Raw genomic sequence first — 17,061 nt, 5'->3', positions numbered from 1 at the left:
TTCTCTCTCTATTTCTGGCACACCTATTTTTCTCTTGCCCCCTCTTCCTCTCTACCCAGCAGACTGCCAGGGGAGGGACAGGTCACACTTGCTAAAAGGCTGAACTGATCAGTTGAAGAGGGGTGGGCGTCCATGTGGCTGTAGGCTGCCCGCCCTTCTCTAAATGCAAGGTAAAAAACAAGTTATTATTTAATAATAATAATAAAGTGGCATCAGAATGCATGGCGCTTTGAAGTGTCAATCCCCCAAAGCTTACAATCTAATCTTCAATCCAAGGGAAACAACCAGGGAAGCAAAAGGTATTGGAATCAGGGGTAAATAAGGAAGCAACATATAAAAACATTACACGCAAACATCCCTATCAGTAGGGATAGGATAGGAAAAACAGCTTTGGAAAAGAATAAAGCTAGTGACAATTCCTCTCCCCCAATGTACTTGCATCCCCAAGGAGTACTGAGGGCATTCTATGCAAACATAGTTCTGAGCTCAATTTAGCAATAAAATAATCATCATATGATGATAGCTGAACAATATCTTAGGCAGAAACATTAAGTATGTATGTATACAGAATACGGAGGAATTCTGATTACAGAATGATGTTACAAAACATCACTACTATTCACTTCTGCATAGTTACCTCTTCTTGTCAATTTCTTCCTGCTCTTGCAAATGTTCTTTTTCATATACACGAATATTGTCTACTCCAATCTCTGCACAGAAGTCACTGAAAACATTGTCTTCCACCTATTGCAACAACCCCGCACCAAGAAGGCAATTAAATATAATTCCTTAAAAGAAGTTCTTTCACACAGTATATGAAGGTTTTAGAAATGTAAGAAGTATCAATTGTTATTGTAGGGATGTTCACATATTACATTCAACAAGTATACAAGTAGTCAAGCTATGCAAATCAACAATAACAATAATTTGTATAGACAAATGAATTTGTATAGACAAATGCTTGTGTCTGTGTGTAATGTGTGAATGTGCCATTTAGGAACATTGTCAAGACATGAATTTTCTTAATGACCTCTTTCACAGAGTCACTGGAAAGAAACCTCATTTGTACCTTTTCTTCTTCAATAATGCATTATATTATTCACCTGTTAATTGGAACACAGGAACACTGAAAAGCTTGATAGGGCCAGAAGAATTTCACTACTATTTTTTTTACTGCAGACACACCTTTTTAAGGAATATTTGGTTGGTAGAGATCAGGCCAAGCTAGACATTACATTATTAAGGAAAGTAGCAATTGTACAAAAACAAATAGTAGCCATATGGCATGTGTGTGATTTGAACTGGGACTGTAAGGCAGCTGGGGGGCGGCGGGGAGTCTTCAACTCTTTAGCCCCTCTATGCTCCCCACCTAAATAATTGTCCCCATCCCATGGTTCTTATCTGCACTGGGAAGAAAATTCCCTTTGGCGCAAGTGGGAGCTCTTCTCCCAATGCAAATATGGGGGTTGGGAGGAGAGATCTGGATCAGGACAAAGAAAAAGGTTAAATTGTCTACCCTTCAGCATAGCTCCTATTTACTTGGTTTTATTCACACACACACACACACACACACACACACACACACACACTTGCTAATTGCATGAACAGCATCACATCTAGTTTGGCCTGAACTGTTACAGAAATTGGTGTTTGGTTAAAACTGTTTCAAATTTTATTTTATAATAGAAATGAAGTGCTGGTGCCCATTTTGAAGATTTCCTTTCTGTTAAACAATCAACATAATTATTATACAGGGGCAAATGCCAGAGAGAAGTAAAGGCAGCACTAGAAATTCTGTAGAACATATTTCCAAGAACGAGTTCAAGGACTTCTTCAGGGACACCATCAGTTCTTCTTATAGAGCTGAACCTTGATCACTATCTATGGCAGCAAAAGCTGACCTGCCTTACTTACAATACTGGTTCAATTTAAATGAAACCTAAGATATGGGTCTTACTAAACTGTGCAGGATTCCCACAAAGGGTTGTAAGTTGTCAAAGAATTGTCCAAATAAATTGGCAAGTTGCATCTTAACCTCTGAAAAATGGATTTTTGACATTAGACCAGCATTGTGCCCTTTTTTCCAGATGCCAGAAAATTATTTGAACACTTTTCAATGTTTTTGTTATTAACAATGTTGAAATTTATTTTAACTGAGCTTTATGTGCTATATAGCTTTTGGATATGAAAGTGTTTTGTTGAGCTTTTGAACTCCCCCTCCCTGAGTTATGTACATAGCCTGGATACATTTTATTTGGTAAACTATTAATCTGTGGTCTGAGTGAACATGAAGTCTGCAAAGGCCTTTAGCTATACAGTGGTGCCCCGCAAGACAAACGCCTCGCAAGACGGAAAACCCGCTAGACGAAAGGGTTTTCCGTTTTGGAGGCGCTTCGCAAAATGAATTTTCCCTATGGGCTTGCGAAAACGTCTTGCGAGTTCCTGCAGGGTTTTTCCCCTCCCCCCCCTTTTCCTAAGCCGCTAAGCCGCTTATCAGCTGATCCGCTGATAAGCCGCTTAACAGCTGATCGCTAAAAGCTGCTAGACCGCTAATAGCGCTAATCCGCTAAGCTGTCAATGGGCTTGCTTCGCAAGACGATAAAACCGCTATACGAAGAGCCTCACGGAACGGATTAATTTCGTCTTGCGAGACACCACTGTATGCACTAAGTTTATCACAAGTGTAAAAGCAGGTCTGGAGCTTTCCCCTTAGATCAGTGGGTTTCAGAAGCAGCCACACAAGGAACACACATCTACAACCAATTCTCACAAGACAGCCATTCTATATGCTGCCATGAATGAAAAACTTATACCTCATCAATTTTCTTTTGGAGTTCATCCATTTTAACAGCTCTTTGTAAAACTCCTTCATTCAACATCACATGTTCTGACTGGCTATTTAATAGTACACTTTCCAGCATAGATTTTTCCTAAATACAAATAAATATGAACAGTGTTTTAAAAAAACGGATAACTAGTCTCACTGTTTTAATTATTTATGTTGTAAGGATATTTTATTCTGGAACCACACAATTGTACTGCAAATGTAACTATCAGAACATAGGTAGCTAACCTGCAGTCCACTGGCTGCATTTTGCACCCAAAACCATTTTTGGCGAGGCCTCCCCTAAAACTGCTCTATGGGTTCCCCCCTATGAGACCATGATGCCAAAAAAGGCTTTTTGTGGGGCCTTCCATTTTTTTTTCTTTTTTAAACATTTAATGATTTTAATGATATCAATTCTTAGAAATAATTTGTTACTGCTGTAACTGGTTCCTGCTGTAACTGGTGACAGCAACATGTTTGAGGCCAGACAAATCCAACCTAAATTTCTTAATTTACAAAATAATTTTAAATTTAATTTAAAGAAATTGTTTTATTGACTCCTTCCAAAGGTAAACTTCACTATGCTACTGTGATGACAGAATTTTTTGTGTCCTCCCAAGATTTGTCCTTTATAAACAAAATTGACAAAAATGTGGTTGCACTCACTTTCAAACTGTGGCCCCTGGATGATTGATCAAGGGCAATGCAGTCCTTGGCACAATAAAAAAGTAAGCCAGTCTGGAGATCAGAAGAAGCCACCCCACTCCAACACCCAAACACAAAAAGGCCAACGTTTAGTTTCCTGTTCATCTAAATGTAGACTTCATGTTTAGAGTATAAAAGTATAAAAATGAAAGTCTCTCAATAGAAACATTCCCTCCTAAATTATGGGTTTTTAAAAAAATATCACTTCTATTTCTTCAATGGGTAAAGAAAAAAACTCAATTATGTTACCATTTAAGATGTCCTAGTTAAAACCAAAAAGCAAGTCATTTTGCCCAGACAAGGAAAACAGCCACCTGAGAGTTTAATATTACCTTATAGAAATTAGCAATATGTTTTTTTTTAAGAACTTCTAGTTCATTTTGCGAATATTTATGTCGTGTTTGAATTCCTTGGCATTGAGCTTGCAACTGCTTTAAATCAGCCTCTTTGCGCTTGATTTTCATCAAGTCCTAGGTATAGGAGAGAAATCTGATTTAGTTTGCATTTAGAGGGAAACCTACCTAAATCTCACTTTCTGTAAAAAAATTGCGGTGCAGTTCTCCAGCCAGGTAATATGTACAATAATGTATTTATTAGGGGAAGCTGTGCATTAAAATGCATGCATTAGTGAAAATAACAAAAAAAGATGCATAACATTATGGGACATTGCATTTCAAAAATGTGTTCATTAGGGGGAAAATTGAATCAATTCATCAAAAGTTGAATTGTTCCTTTTACAGTATTACAGTAATGATATTAGGATACTTTGGCACCTTTAATTTAGGTTATGGGCCCAACAATGGAATGTCTAGGCACGCTTTTTTAAAACAAAAATACAAAGCTGAAAAAGAATGCACTACAGCTAAAATATTATGTTCATTTCAAATGATCTAGTCCTCATCTGAAAAAAACAAAGCCATGCTTCCCCTGCCCTCCCTCATATTCTGAAGAGGGTCTCTTCTCCAGTCTTCAGAGAGTGGCTGGAAGTGGGGAGGCAGAAAAAGGTCCTCCTTTCCTTCCATTCTGTAGTTTGTGGCAAAACGCACCTGGAACAATGGGAGTTTCGAACACTGATACTGTTGGACATAATTTCCATAGCTTTACCTTTAGTTCATTCATCAGCTTCTCTCTCTGCTCTTTAAGTTCATTCACCTCTTTTTCATCCCAGTATCTAGCTTTCTTTTTCAAATCACTTGAGCCGCCAGAGATTACACCAGATTTCAAAAATAAAGTTCCATCCAGAGCCACTGTCTGAAAATTAAACACTTTTTTTCTGAATTGATCCATATTACTAGAGGGCAATTAGGCATAAGTATACTAACAATTCCTGGACTGAAGTGAGGGCAAGTATATGGTGGGGGGGATATTCCAAACTAGTTATATTCAAATCAATTTTGCCTTCCAATAAAACACAAAGAAATGGGACATAAAACCAGTGAAATAGTTCAGGATTAAGACAATTACATAATACAGTGTGTATCTGACTTTCCTGTACAGTGGTGCCCCGCAAGACAAATGCCTCGCAAGACGAAAAACTCGCCAGACGAAAGAGTTTTCCGTTTTTGAGGTGCTTCGCAAGACGAATTTCCCTATGGGCTTGCTTCGCAAGACGAAAACGTCTTGCGAGTTCTTGCGAGTCCCCCCCCTTTTTTCCTTTTTCTAAGCCGCTAATAGCGCTAATCCGCTAATGGCCGTGCTTCACAAGACGAAAAAACCGCAAGACGAAGAGACTCGCGGAACGAATTAATTTCGTCTTGCGAGGCACCACTGTATCTTGGATGAAAGGTAGTATATGTGATAACCTCTGGCTAGCTTAAACCTAACCAGAACCTCTGGTCTCATATAACAGCAATTTTAAAAGACCTGCACTGGATGTCAATTGTCTTATGAGCCTGGTGTGTATGGTGACTTTTAAGCTCTGAAGGTTCCGATTTTACCCATTCAGTGGGACAATGTTTAACTTCAGTAGCTAATGTGTCATTAGATTATAAACTCTGTTCCAGCTCCTGCCAACCTAGCATTATATTTTATATAACACTTTATTTTAATTTAAAACAGCAATAAAAACAGTAGCTATAACAAAATAATCAAAATAGATAAAACTAACAAATTTTCAAAAGCAAATGTTCAGAGGCCCACCAGTGTTATCATGTCAGGGGGAAGTGTTTTAGTCTAGCCTATTTTAGCTGTATAAAATGTTTCTGGCACTGGCTAGCATTTCAAGTTATATAGTTCTGGAAAGATGAGCTCCATGATTCTTCTGAACCTTGCGTGTTTAAAAGCCAACAGGAAATCTTATTTTAAAAGTGAGGTTCTTTGTGCTTACTTTAAGTCGGTATGGTCCTTCAAATGCTATTTGTCTTGCTTCCTGTACTGTTTCACATACTAAACCGTTCCCACAAACAAACTGAATTACTTTCTTCAGTGCAGGAAACGATGTCTGTATAACATCAATCATCATTTTAGTTCCTTTTATCTCTCTCAACTGTTCATTGATTGGTTCTACCTAAATAAAAATGTTTAGAAAAGGTTACTTAAATACAATGAAAGAGCCTGTAACAAAGATTACAAGTATCCTATCAGATTTTGTTTCTAACATACAAAACACGCTTTCAGACACTCATAAATTAATAAAGCAATATTAATTGGGCCCAAAAGGAGCCACAGAGAGACCAAGTATACAAACCTAGACACTTTAATTGTTGTACAAAATCTTCTAAGACTACAGTCACATCTTACAAAATATTTTTAAAGCAAATTTAAACTAACAAAATTTCTTAGATGTCAAAGTAATCCCCAATCAGCTTTGTGAATAAAAAACTAATAATATACTTTTAATAAAAGTGTACCTTAAGGTAATCTAAAGGAAGGAAAGTTTCAGCCTCAGCTCTTTGTTCCTTGAGGAAACGAATACATTCTCTAGCTACTTTTTCTGAAGCCACAACAATCGCAACCATATACATGCCAAAAACTTTGGTGACAGCAAGCTGATATTTTTTATGGATAGGGTGACACAAGTCAAGCAGTCTTCCAAACTAAAAACAGAACAGCAATAGTAAGCAAACTGATCTTTTGAGTTTGTACAGCACACATTTCATTTTAGCTAATTTCCCATTTTTTCCCAATTAAAATTGCATTTTTTTTTTCTTGATGGAAGCATCCATTTTCAAGAGGCATCAGAAAAACCGAACCTTACAATCCTCATTCTAGAAGCAAATACAGGAATGTTTTTAAGAGCAGTAAATCCATTATGAAAATACATTCACTGCATTCTACCTAAATGAACCTTTTTTGAGCACATATGAGAACCTACTATGTGGAGCATCATAGAAACCTCTGGGTATGTTGGTGTATTACTATGGCAATGTTTTATCACACCATTTTTAAATAAGCTTGTGATTGCTGCTAAAACACTTTCCCAGCTTTAGCTCAGTGGAAAACCACTTGAATGAGAGTCCTAATATCATACTATATGGCTAGCCAATGTGAGGCTTCCAGACGCTGTGGGACTCAAGCTATTAGCCAGCAAGAGCGATGGTCAAGGATGATGGGAGCTGTAGTCCATCATCATCTGGAGGGCATCACTGCCATAACGATAATAATAAAAAGGATTGTTTTATTGTCTAGAAAATTCATTTTGAGCGCAGCCATTGAACACATTGCTAAAAAGACAGTGTCTGCAATGGGTGCGTCAGTGACATTCTAATAATTAAAACACTATTTATTTATTTATTTATTTATTTATTTAAAAGGGGGTGTATGGAATGTTTTAGTGATCGTTTGTTAAAAATAAAAACGTATTTTTTAATCTGCAAAGATTAAAGTGAATGAGTGCCAAGAATTAAACTATTGCTCAGGTGAACTGCACCTTCTCCACAGCCTCAACATCATGTTCACCTGTGCTGATGCAACATAGATGCAGGAAAAGCACAATACTCCTTCCAACGGTATGGACAGTCAGATACAATGGAAAAACTAGGATTGGCTCCTAGCGTTGTCCACCCATCTCAGAGCGGTTCAGCAGGGAGCTTCCAACCTCCTGCTCCTCTTGTCCCGCACTGCCAGTTGGAGAAACATATTCTTGTGGTTCCATAGTTTCTTTTTGAAAACCAAGTTGAGATTTATTTATTTTTAATCAGGTGGGGTATGTATTTTATGAAACAGCTAGCTAGCTACTAGTTTCTCACTTTTAGTGAGCATAAAAGTTATGTAGCCACCATAGTGCTACTTTATTTACCCAGTTAGAAAAATACTGATACTCAAAAATGGTTTGCTAGTTCTCAGTTGCACTTATGTTCAACACTTCTCAGCATTTATCAAGTAGGAAACATGATAAAGACAACTGGCTATTCACAAGGCGAAATTCTGAAGTCTACTGAACACTTTAAAATGTAACAATGAGTCCATCTAGTTACCACGTGACCAGCATATAGTCTTTTGAGGCTCTCCAAGTTTTCAGCCCTTGTCTTCTGGCGTTTCCCCTCATGGACATCGATTTTTGCATTATGCAGGTCACTGACAATTTTATTCAGTTCTTCATTTAACTCAGTCATTCGTATCTTTGACCTTTCAATTTCATTTGTGAGTGTTACTTCTTCCTGTTTTTTCTCTGCTAAAGTTTCACTTCAAACCAAAGCAAAATGGTAAAAAACACAGCCCAATTAGTTTAATGTCAACTAAGCAATACTGCCATGAATCCTGAAGGTCATCCTTCAAGGGAGGATCCCAGTCAAATCAAGCAGGGCTTGAAGTACCTGCCAATCAACAGACTGCCATCACTTTCAGCAGGGATGGGCTCCATTTGGGAGCTGCCGAGAAAAGCCAGTCCTGGAAGGGCTGCATTTAGTGCCAAGTAGAAACCCTGCTTGCCAAGGAACTATCAGGATTGCACTTTAAGGCTCTTGGTTGTTCTTACACAACAGTATTTTTACCTGAGCCCTAGGTAAATGATCTTAGGTGGGGACACTCAGTTACAGGATCTTGATCTGCAAATAGAAGTACAACTCTCTGGAAAAAACAAAAAATTCCTTCCAGTAGCACCTTAAAGACCAACTAAGTTAGTTCATGCACACGAAAGCTCATACCTAGAACTAACTTAGTTGGTCTTTAAGGTGCTACTGGAAGGAATTTTTTGTTTTGACTATGGCAGACCAACACGGCTACCTATCTGTAACTGGATCTCTGGAAAAAGCTGCCATAGGACAAAATTCCTGATCATCCAAAGTGCCCACAATGAAAAACAGTATGAACCAAAGATACATTCAAGTGAGAGAAAGACCCCCCAAATGTAAAACTTACTAAACTAAATTCTTAAGACAAGATTCTCCCCACACCTTGCACAGTAACCTTCCTGGCTGAGTAGGGCACTTTCTATCCATTACAAAAATGTACATATGTAAGACCAGTAATAATAACAATAATTATTCTTAATTTATACCCTGCCCCAGCCACTCTGGGTGGCTCCCAACAGAATATTAAAAACACGATAAAACATCAGACATTAAAAACTTCCCTAAACAGGGCTGCCTTCAGATGTCTTCTACAAGTGAGATAGTTCTTTATTTCCTTGACATCTGACGGGAGGGCGTTCCACAGGGCAGGTGCCACTACCGAGAAGGCCCTCTGCCTGGTTCCCTATAACCTCACTTCTTGCAGTCAGGGAACTGCCAGAAGGCCCTCGGAGCTGGACCTCAGTATCTGGGCTGAACGATGGGGGTGGAGATGCTCCTTCATTATCCTTTTCACCTCAAGTGGTGTTAGCACCAAAACAACCTTGCTCATACTGATTTATTGGGAGAAAGTATTGTTCTTACTACTGTATTGTCTGTCACTGTCAGGAACTGGGCAGAGGAGGAGGAATGGTGGAGACTGCCTCCCCAGCCTGACCCTTCAGGGAGGAGGAAGATGGAAGACAGGATAGGTGTGGGCAGGCTGCTTGGACGAGTGAAACTGCCCACCTGTCTCCTTGATCCTTGCCCATCCTGGCTCACAGAAGCGAGCCGGGAAGGGCTGGGCGATGGGCTCCGCGGGGTGATGAATGCTTCCCTCTGTGAGGGAGCCTTCCCAGACCCGCTGAAAGAGGGCAACCAGCCAGGAGCCTCTGACAGTGTCCTGACAGTCACCCTGGGTTCATTTGGGAGAAAACGTAGGATATAAATTTTATATGTATTAAAAATAATATCCCCAGTCAACTTATGAAACTCAGCCCACTCCAGAGCTCTGTGAGTTTACCTGGATATATGCAGAAAGCCAGTTTACAACTCAAAACTATACAGCATACACCTGTAGATTTGCATGCAATGCTCTCCCTTTAATATACTATTTTGACAGCAGGTTTATGGGGAAAACCAAACAAAGAACTATCAAAATATTTAATCTAATAGCTCATGTTTGTGCAAAAAGTGATGAATTTAAATTTAATCAGATTTTATAAATACATACACACATGTGCTGCTATACTCTGTCAACTTCTCTATCCGCTTTTCATGATCTTCTATCTGTTCCATAACTTGCTTCATACTTGCCTAAACAAAAACAGAATGTCAAAAGATACTACTTTATCAAAAAGGAATGTGAGGCTTATCCTTATTCTCTCCCGAGTGGATGGAAGTTATCCAGGGGATGGATTGCTCCTATGACTTACTTCAGAGGCAGAGCAAAGCAAAGCACTCTGTACTTAACCCTCCCACCAACTGGAATAACTTCAGGATGCAATGCTGCTGAATAAACCATTTTGGGCATAATTTGGCATCCAATCCACCATTAACATAGAATTTCAGAGTTGGAAGAGACCCCGAGGGCAACCTAGTCCAACCCTCTGCAATGCAGGAATCTCAGCTAAAGCATCCATGACAGATGACCATATTAACCCTTCCCCCAAAAAGAGCCAATGATTCAGAAGACAATCTATGTAACACTGCCCATTTGTACTGGAAACACATCCTCAGGTCTTCTGGGCTTGAGAGAATCAATGCCACGAACAGTAGCAAACTGTCTCTCTTCTACCTCTAAAAGGCTAGTGGCTTTAGAATGAAGGATCTCACTTTGAAAAGTATATTAGCGGAAACATTGTGAGTTTGCTGGAGGATGCTCTTCGAGCCCCAAAGCATTCATTTACCTGAGAGTCTGCCTGGTGGGTCCCTGGTACCCTAAGGCTCTTCAGGTTAGCATCTTTCACAACAGGCAAGTTTCTCCCCCTGTGAAGCTCACAAAGCAATCTCCTCCCTTCCCTGCCAACTTTCCCGTTCCAGAGCTGTGTCTAAAGGCTTGTAAGCCTTCTTTTTTCTCTCCCTGGTCTCCCACTTATTTAGAAAAAAATTATTAACACACTACTGGACAAGATACAAGCAGAACCACTGTCATATACTGCCTCTGATATCCCTCCCACTAAGTCAGTCCAGGAGAATATCAAGGTTGACAGTATCAAAAGCGACTGAGAGCTCAAGCAAAAGTAACAGGGTCTCACTTCCCATGTCCCTCTCGCAATAAAGGTCATCCATCAGGGCAACCAAGGCTGAAACTGGGCCAAGTTCTGAAACTGGGCCTGAACCCAGACTGTAGTGGATCTAGATAATCAGTCTCATGAAGGAACACCTGCAGTTGTTCAGTCTCCAGCTTCCTTTTCCCCTGAAGGTTGCATCTCTATCCAGTTGCCTTTCTACTACACCGTTTTGTTCCCAGAACAATTGAGGTTTCCATTCTCAATTTCATCAACTCTGCCATGCAAAGATCATTGGAGGACTATTATGTGCTGGGATCTTCATCGATCACTATTCTTTACGGTACTAACTAGATGCAAAAGGGAGGGCAGAGAAAAAACTGCCTTGGTGCTGTTTGTTCGCAAAACCGAATGCATGAAAATACACCGTTTCTTGAACTGCACAGCAAGTGCAGTATTAACATAGAAATATGAAAACCAAGAGGGCCAACAGGTTGAATACAACTCTTGCCCCAAAATAATTTTTGGTTTGTTATTATTTACAAGTACCTCAACTTCTCTCTGTTTCCGCTGCTCAAATGCTATCTTGTCCTCATCTGCCTTTTGCTCCAAGTGCAGTTTTTTCAGTTGCTGAGTCAATACAGCTACTTTTTTCCTAACTAGTTCTTTCAGCTCCTTATATTTACGTATCTGGACACAAGATCGGACATACATTACCATAAAAGCTATTTACCAAGTTTATAAAGTGCTCAAGAGCAATCAGTAAAATATTTTTTTAAAAAAAAAAAATCCACCATGTAGTAATTTTATAGCTTGAATTTTCCAAATCATTGTCCATTTAAGGTATTTAAAGTTATTTTATTTCTGGTTTTAATTAACTTTTAAAAATAACATGTAGGACTATATGGGACACTAGAAACAAAAAAACCCAACATCATTTAATATTCTACATACAAAAGATAATGAATATCTACTACAACAACTTCCTGATTTATGTGGCTAAGACATAATAATCACTCCAAAAATGAATTAAAAAGAATTTAAAATGAAATGGTGAAAACAACGAACTCCTGATGTGTTAAGTATATGTCTAAAACTACCTAGAGTTAAAGCTTGAGCATTTTTCTGCTTGTTTTGAAATTTACCTGACTTTCTTCCAGCAAAACCTCTCTCCCTCGGTGCAGTGCTTCCTCTTCAACCTTTTTTTCATATGCTTTCCAAGCTTTATCAATATCCATCAGTTCTGTCTCTAGTTCTTTTTTGTTTTCTTCTATCTTAGCCTGTTCTTTCATGTGATCTCTTAAATCTTTCTTAGCTGTATCTACTTTTTTTATTTGGTAAGAGGTTCTTTCTTTTGCTTTAATATACTGAGGTCTTTTCTGATTCAGCAAAACTTCCAGAGACCTAAAAAGGGATATATTTTGATCTTTGAACAAAGTACTTTTCAAAGGAATTCAAGAAAGAATTTTGAAAGGCTCCATTAAAGTCATCAACCTTTTTCCAAATAAACACTGGTCCACTTACTTTGAATATGACTTCATAAGGAGACATCCATTTAGTGGGTTACTTTATTCAAATCACCCAGAGATCTACCTGGAAATTCTGCCCAATGTCCATATAGAAAAGCCCACGGCTGGTTAATCTAATATACTGGGACACATCTGATTTCTAAGTACTCAAGGGGGAGGCTCACTCTGATTCTGCGACATCCTTTAATATTGCAGGGAAAGAGGCTGCCTTCTGAGATACTTTGACAGATGCAGAGACTGAAGCTGCCCTGGATGGTGCCTTTGCTGGAACTGGTCAAGCAGAGCACATAACCACATTGGAAATGGCCTTGACGTTAAATAATCTGGCTCCCTTAACCTCCTCATTCCCCTGGCCTCTCTCCTTATCTAAGTCACGAGGTGTCTCCTGAGGGAGGCTCTTGAGTCTCAGGAAGAAATGCCTCACTTCTACCCAGGTCCCTAGGTAGAGAGCTGATAGGTTTAGAAGAACCCTTGCCCTTAACTGGAGTAAGGGGAATCTGGGAATTCATATTCTGAAATGTCAGGAAAGTGGCCCTGGACAGACCTGTTTTGTGATGGCATAAGGTTGGGTTTCAATGCTTTGTTCACTCTTCTGTTATGCTAAGAAGCTGGGATTGGCAAGGGAAGGGGTGAAACCAGATTTTAAAAATATATACTGAACTCATCTGGGATTTTAGCTTCTTAGCAATATCGGTCAGTAAATAGAAACTGAGGCTTTGCATAATCTCCAGATTCAGCAGGCTGGCTCTGGAGTGCTGAAAGAGAATAAATAGAAGCATTCCCACTCAAAGCATTTCACAACATTATACTGCCTCCTGAAAATGGGGAAACAAAATCCTCACATACCAGCAACACCCACTAGGTGTAGCACAGCATTCTGAGAGATGGGTAGAAACAAACATTTCCCAGCAATGTTAATTTATGCACTTACTTTATTTCTTTTTCGATCTGCTGCTGTTTTCTATTTAATGCTCCAAGCGCTTTTTTCTTCGCTCCCACTGCATCTTCAGCATGGGAAACAGCAATTTTGTTAGAATCAATATCCTTGTTTTTTGCAGCCAATTTGCTGTTCAGAAAGTTAATTTTTTGTTCATTGTGATACAGCTTGAACATTTGCAGCTTCTCTCTACATTCCCTTAACTTGTCAAACATCATCTGGTAATGCTCTGCCTGTAAACAACCAAATTATTAGCAGCCAACTGATATTTAACAGCAATGGATATTGGTAGTTAAAAGTTGCAAGCAAAGCGCCAAACAAAAAACTTGCATTTCTTTCAGTTATATTAAATATACATACAATATATATTAGTAATAATTTGTGATTTATAGATGCAGCCTGTATATTTAAATCCTTAAAAGAGTATTTGTAAATATTAGAAATTTCTTAATAGACATCACTATACCAAAGGTTTCCGTGGTTTTTGTGGGGGGAGGGGTGGATGAAGGGCAGATGGGTACCACCATCTGGCCATACTGCAGCCCAAGCTCTGAGTGCTGGTTTCCTGCAGGCTGGGTCTGTGTGAATCAGAGAAGGAAGGTCTCCTACCCTGATCTCTGCCTCGACAATCTATCAGGGGCATGGCCTAGGCATTGTTGTCAACTCTCTCTCCCAGCCTCTCTTGTCTTACGACACTCACCACCTTGATACGGGTAAAATGTTAGCCACTGGTTAACAGAGCTGGAAAGGAAACATACTCCATTCATAGGTTTTGCCTTTTCCATAGCAATATTATTTGATAATTGTTTAATTATATTATTCTTTAGTTTGTCACAACCGGTTATAGGTGTTGGAGGAATAGGACCAGATCCATAGCAGGGATACACACTTTAAGGCCAGGTCTAGGTTAAAGATTGGCATGCCTGCCATAAGGGCCACAGTTTCAATCTGCACAAAAGGAGGCCAGAATGTCTCTTCTGCTCCTTAAAACAGGTCTGGCTAACCTTCTTTGGTCCAAGGGCCAGGTTTTCTTATGGTCAAACCTCTGGAAACTGTATGCCTGCTGTGGGGATGGCCAATCCACACCCTGTCGTGCACACTCCTCCTGCTGCATGCTCAAGGTCCAGCTCTTCTTCACTTACCTTTCACTGTTTGGACAGATTCCATTACCAGGTGTTGGTAGGGACAGAAGGAGAAGTGGAGACAGAGTAGTATGTTGGCTGAAAAAGAAAAGGTGGGCCTGGGAAGTAGAAAGTAGGAAAAGCAGCTGCCAGGAAGCACTGAAAAAGGAGAAGCTGGATCCACGGGGGAAGGGGGAGGGAAGCAGCAGGTAGGGAGAGGGCTGAGCAGAAACTGGGACAACAGAAAGAGCAGTTTATTTTTCTTTCATTTTCTTTTCCTTTTGCCTTAGAAACTACACCACTGCTGATATTGCAGAGCCATTGATTATTTTAGTTGATTATTATTTCTACTGTTGAACAAGAAGAACCAGACACATGATTCTCAGCTCTGAACCAGGAGAAGCAAAGAAAAATGTCAAATGAAACCTGATTTATAAGATTTCTGCACAAATAGTTAAAGTAAATTCAGAGGAAGCATATTTTGGCACAATAATGCTGGTGCTTATGCTTATGAGCTAAATCTCTATAATGGGAAATTATTTAGAAAACACTGGTTTAAATCATGAATTTCTACCGAAAACAATAAAAACACCACCTAAGAACCAAAAACAATATTGCTAAACTTCGCACACAAACTTTAAGAGCCAAATGTTTTGTGCTATTCTTTGAATTACCTCCTCTTTCTCCAACTTGGCACGTTTGCGCTCAGCTGCAACATTTTTCTTCTTGTTATAACTAAACTGTGCCTCTTCCTCTGACTGCTGCATATTCTTCTTCTTTTCTGCATATTCAGCAGCAAGTTCTCCTGAATGACTAATTTGTTCAAAAAGTAGAGTTCTTTCCTTGGGTTTCTTCATAGCAATTGTTTCAACTTCACCCTACAGTGAAGTAGGATCAAACTACAGAATTACAAAGCATTAAAACTGAAGCAAAACCTTGTCACCAGCAACAAAAATGAGAAAGGGATTAAAAACAAAGACCACGTTTGCATGTCATATGACACCATCATCTGATTTAAAGAATTGGGAACAAACTTCGGCCACATACACACCGTACATGTAAAGTACATTCAAAGCCCTTTTCCCGACCACACAAAGAATCCTGGGAACTGCAGTTTTTAACATCAGACACAGGAAAGGTGGATAGTTTGTCCGAAACAGCCTGTCCAATCTGTGAAGCCTGGTGGACTTGGTGAGGCCAGCAAGCTGGAAGTTTCTCACTCCTACATTAAACTATGGTTTAGAAAGACATGCACAAGCAAAAACAAACCACAACTAGCTTTGGTTTTGTGCATCCCCCATTTTCTCCTTCTCTATGACCAGAGTAAATTCAGAAGCTTTTGTTTCTGCTTTTCCAACACTGAGCTTCTTCACATTGTCATTTTATGTGTTATTATTATAGGTTCAAACTATGGCTTGCGATGCAACTAACCACAGTTAATGTTAACCACAATTCTAGTGTAGTTAAGCAGAAACTGTTAAGAGGAAACAAAAGCTTCTGAACTTGTTCTGTAAGAAAGTCTAAATAACTAGTCTGCAAAAAATGTTTACCAGCCTGCTGGGAGCTGAAAACAGCTTGCCACATTTCTATGCTGAACAAGGAGGAGGCTTTTGCCCTCTGGTAGCCCTGCTTGGTTTCTATGCCAGACACAGGCAAAGGCAAAGAACTCTATCCTTCCTCTGCACACAATTCATTGCATGGCTGCTAAGCTGGTGCTAAAATACAAGGCTAATACAGTACCTGCTTCAATCTATCAATGGGTGTGAGGCTGCAGGACACAGGATGTCACACATTCTACTCCCCAGATTCTTCCATGCCTCTGAAGCTGCAGAGACCTCTGTCAAGTTATGCTCTAGTTTCCTGATACATTAGATCACAACACAAATATTTACCTGAAAAACCAGGCAATTCCTTGCTCTAGCAATTATACCAATTTCTTCAAGTTCCTTTGTATAAACAGATCTGCTGACAATCTTGTCATTAACAAGGAATTCAGATCCACTGCCTAGTTTTGGAAGAAAGAGCAGATTATACAATCCATCCATTTTGAAAGAGATAATGACTACTCAAGCCAAGAAAACAGTTCATTACTTTCTGACGTGGTCTTTAGTTCTGAACTGCTACCAGATCTGCTCTTGCACTGGTGCATGCGTTCACATGTATGCTCGTGTTACACACAGATGGCAAAAAGCTTAGAAGCATGCCTTCGAAAATAAGTAGGCAGCATCAAAGCCAAACAAGTTGCTTGTTATGGATCTCAGGAGGAACCAGGCGTCTTCCTAAGCAATGGGAGGCAAAGCCTGTTGTCTCACCCTTCCTGCGAGACCCAGGTCATCTACTAGCATTCCAGAAAAACCAACAAGAATGCCTTGTGTCATGGGTCTTCTTTTAACTGTACTGGGTTCTCCCAAACCTTTTACTGTGATTGAAACATACAAATATTTCCTTCCAAGATGGATACTGTCTGGTGCCTTCCCAAGAAAGTCTCAAAAGTGAAACAACAA

General features: G+C 39.5%; 1 protein-coding gene across 8 annotated transcripts in view; it reads right to left on the bottom strand.

Annotated features, from left to right (window-relative positions):
• SMC1B (structural maintenance of chromosomes 1B) overlaps nucleotides 1–17,061 on the bottom strand; it is a 36,924-nt gene that overhangs the window by 13,770 nt on the left and 6,093 nt on the right. For 5 of the 8 annotated variants that reach the window (XR_014564190.1, XM_083738719.1, XM_083738720.1 and 2 more), the window contains exons 4-16: nucleotides 16,450–16,562; nucleotides 15,232–15,435; nucleotides 13,431–13,669; nucleotides 12,116–12,374; nucleotides 11,520–11,660; nucleotides 9,974–10,056; nucleotides 7,948–8,155; nucleotides 6,382–6,567; nucleotides 5,859–6,038; nucleotides 4,637–4,783; nucleotides 3,865–4,002; nucleotides 2,814–2,930; nucleotides 638–744 (exon numbers count right to left, since the gene is read on the bottom strand). Coding sequence is in view for 7 of the 8 variants with exons in the window: in XM_083738719.1 (XP_083594845.1) it covers nucleotides 638–744; nucleotides 2,814–2,930; nucleotides 3,865–4,002; nucleotides 4,637–4,783; nucleotides 5,859–6,038; nucleotides 6,382–6,567; nucleotides 7,948–8,155; nucleotides 9,974–10,056; nucleotides 11,520–11,660; nucleotides 12,116–12,374; nucleotides 13,431–13,669; nucleotides 15,232–15,435; nucleotides 16,450–16,562 (2,122 nt within the window). In the remaining variant the exon portion in view is untranslated. The remainder of the gene's footprint in view (nucleotides 1–637; nucleotides 745–2,813; nucleotides 2,931–3,864; nucleotides 4,003–4,636; nucleotides 4,784–5,858; nucleotides 6,039–6,381; nucleotides 6,568–7,947; nucleotides 8,156–9,973; nucleotides 10,057–11,519; nucleotides 11,661–12,115; nucleotides 12,375–13,430; nucleotides 13,670–15,231; nucleotides 15,436–16,449; nucleotides 16,563–17,061) is intronic. The other 3 variants (XM_083738721.1, XM_083738722.1, XM_083738723.1) reach the window with 3 other exon arrangements.

The sequence above is a fragment of the Podarcis gaigeae genome, assembly GCF_964106915.1.
Source record: "Podarcis gaigeae genome assembly, chromosome: 5".
Lineage (NCBI taxonomy): Eukaryota > Metazoa > Chordata > Lepidosauria > Squamata > Lacertidae > Podarcis > Podarcis gaigeae.
Note: the sequence above shows the minus strand (reverse complement) of the source record. Positions and strands in the feature narration are given on the sequence as shown.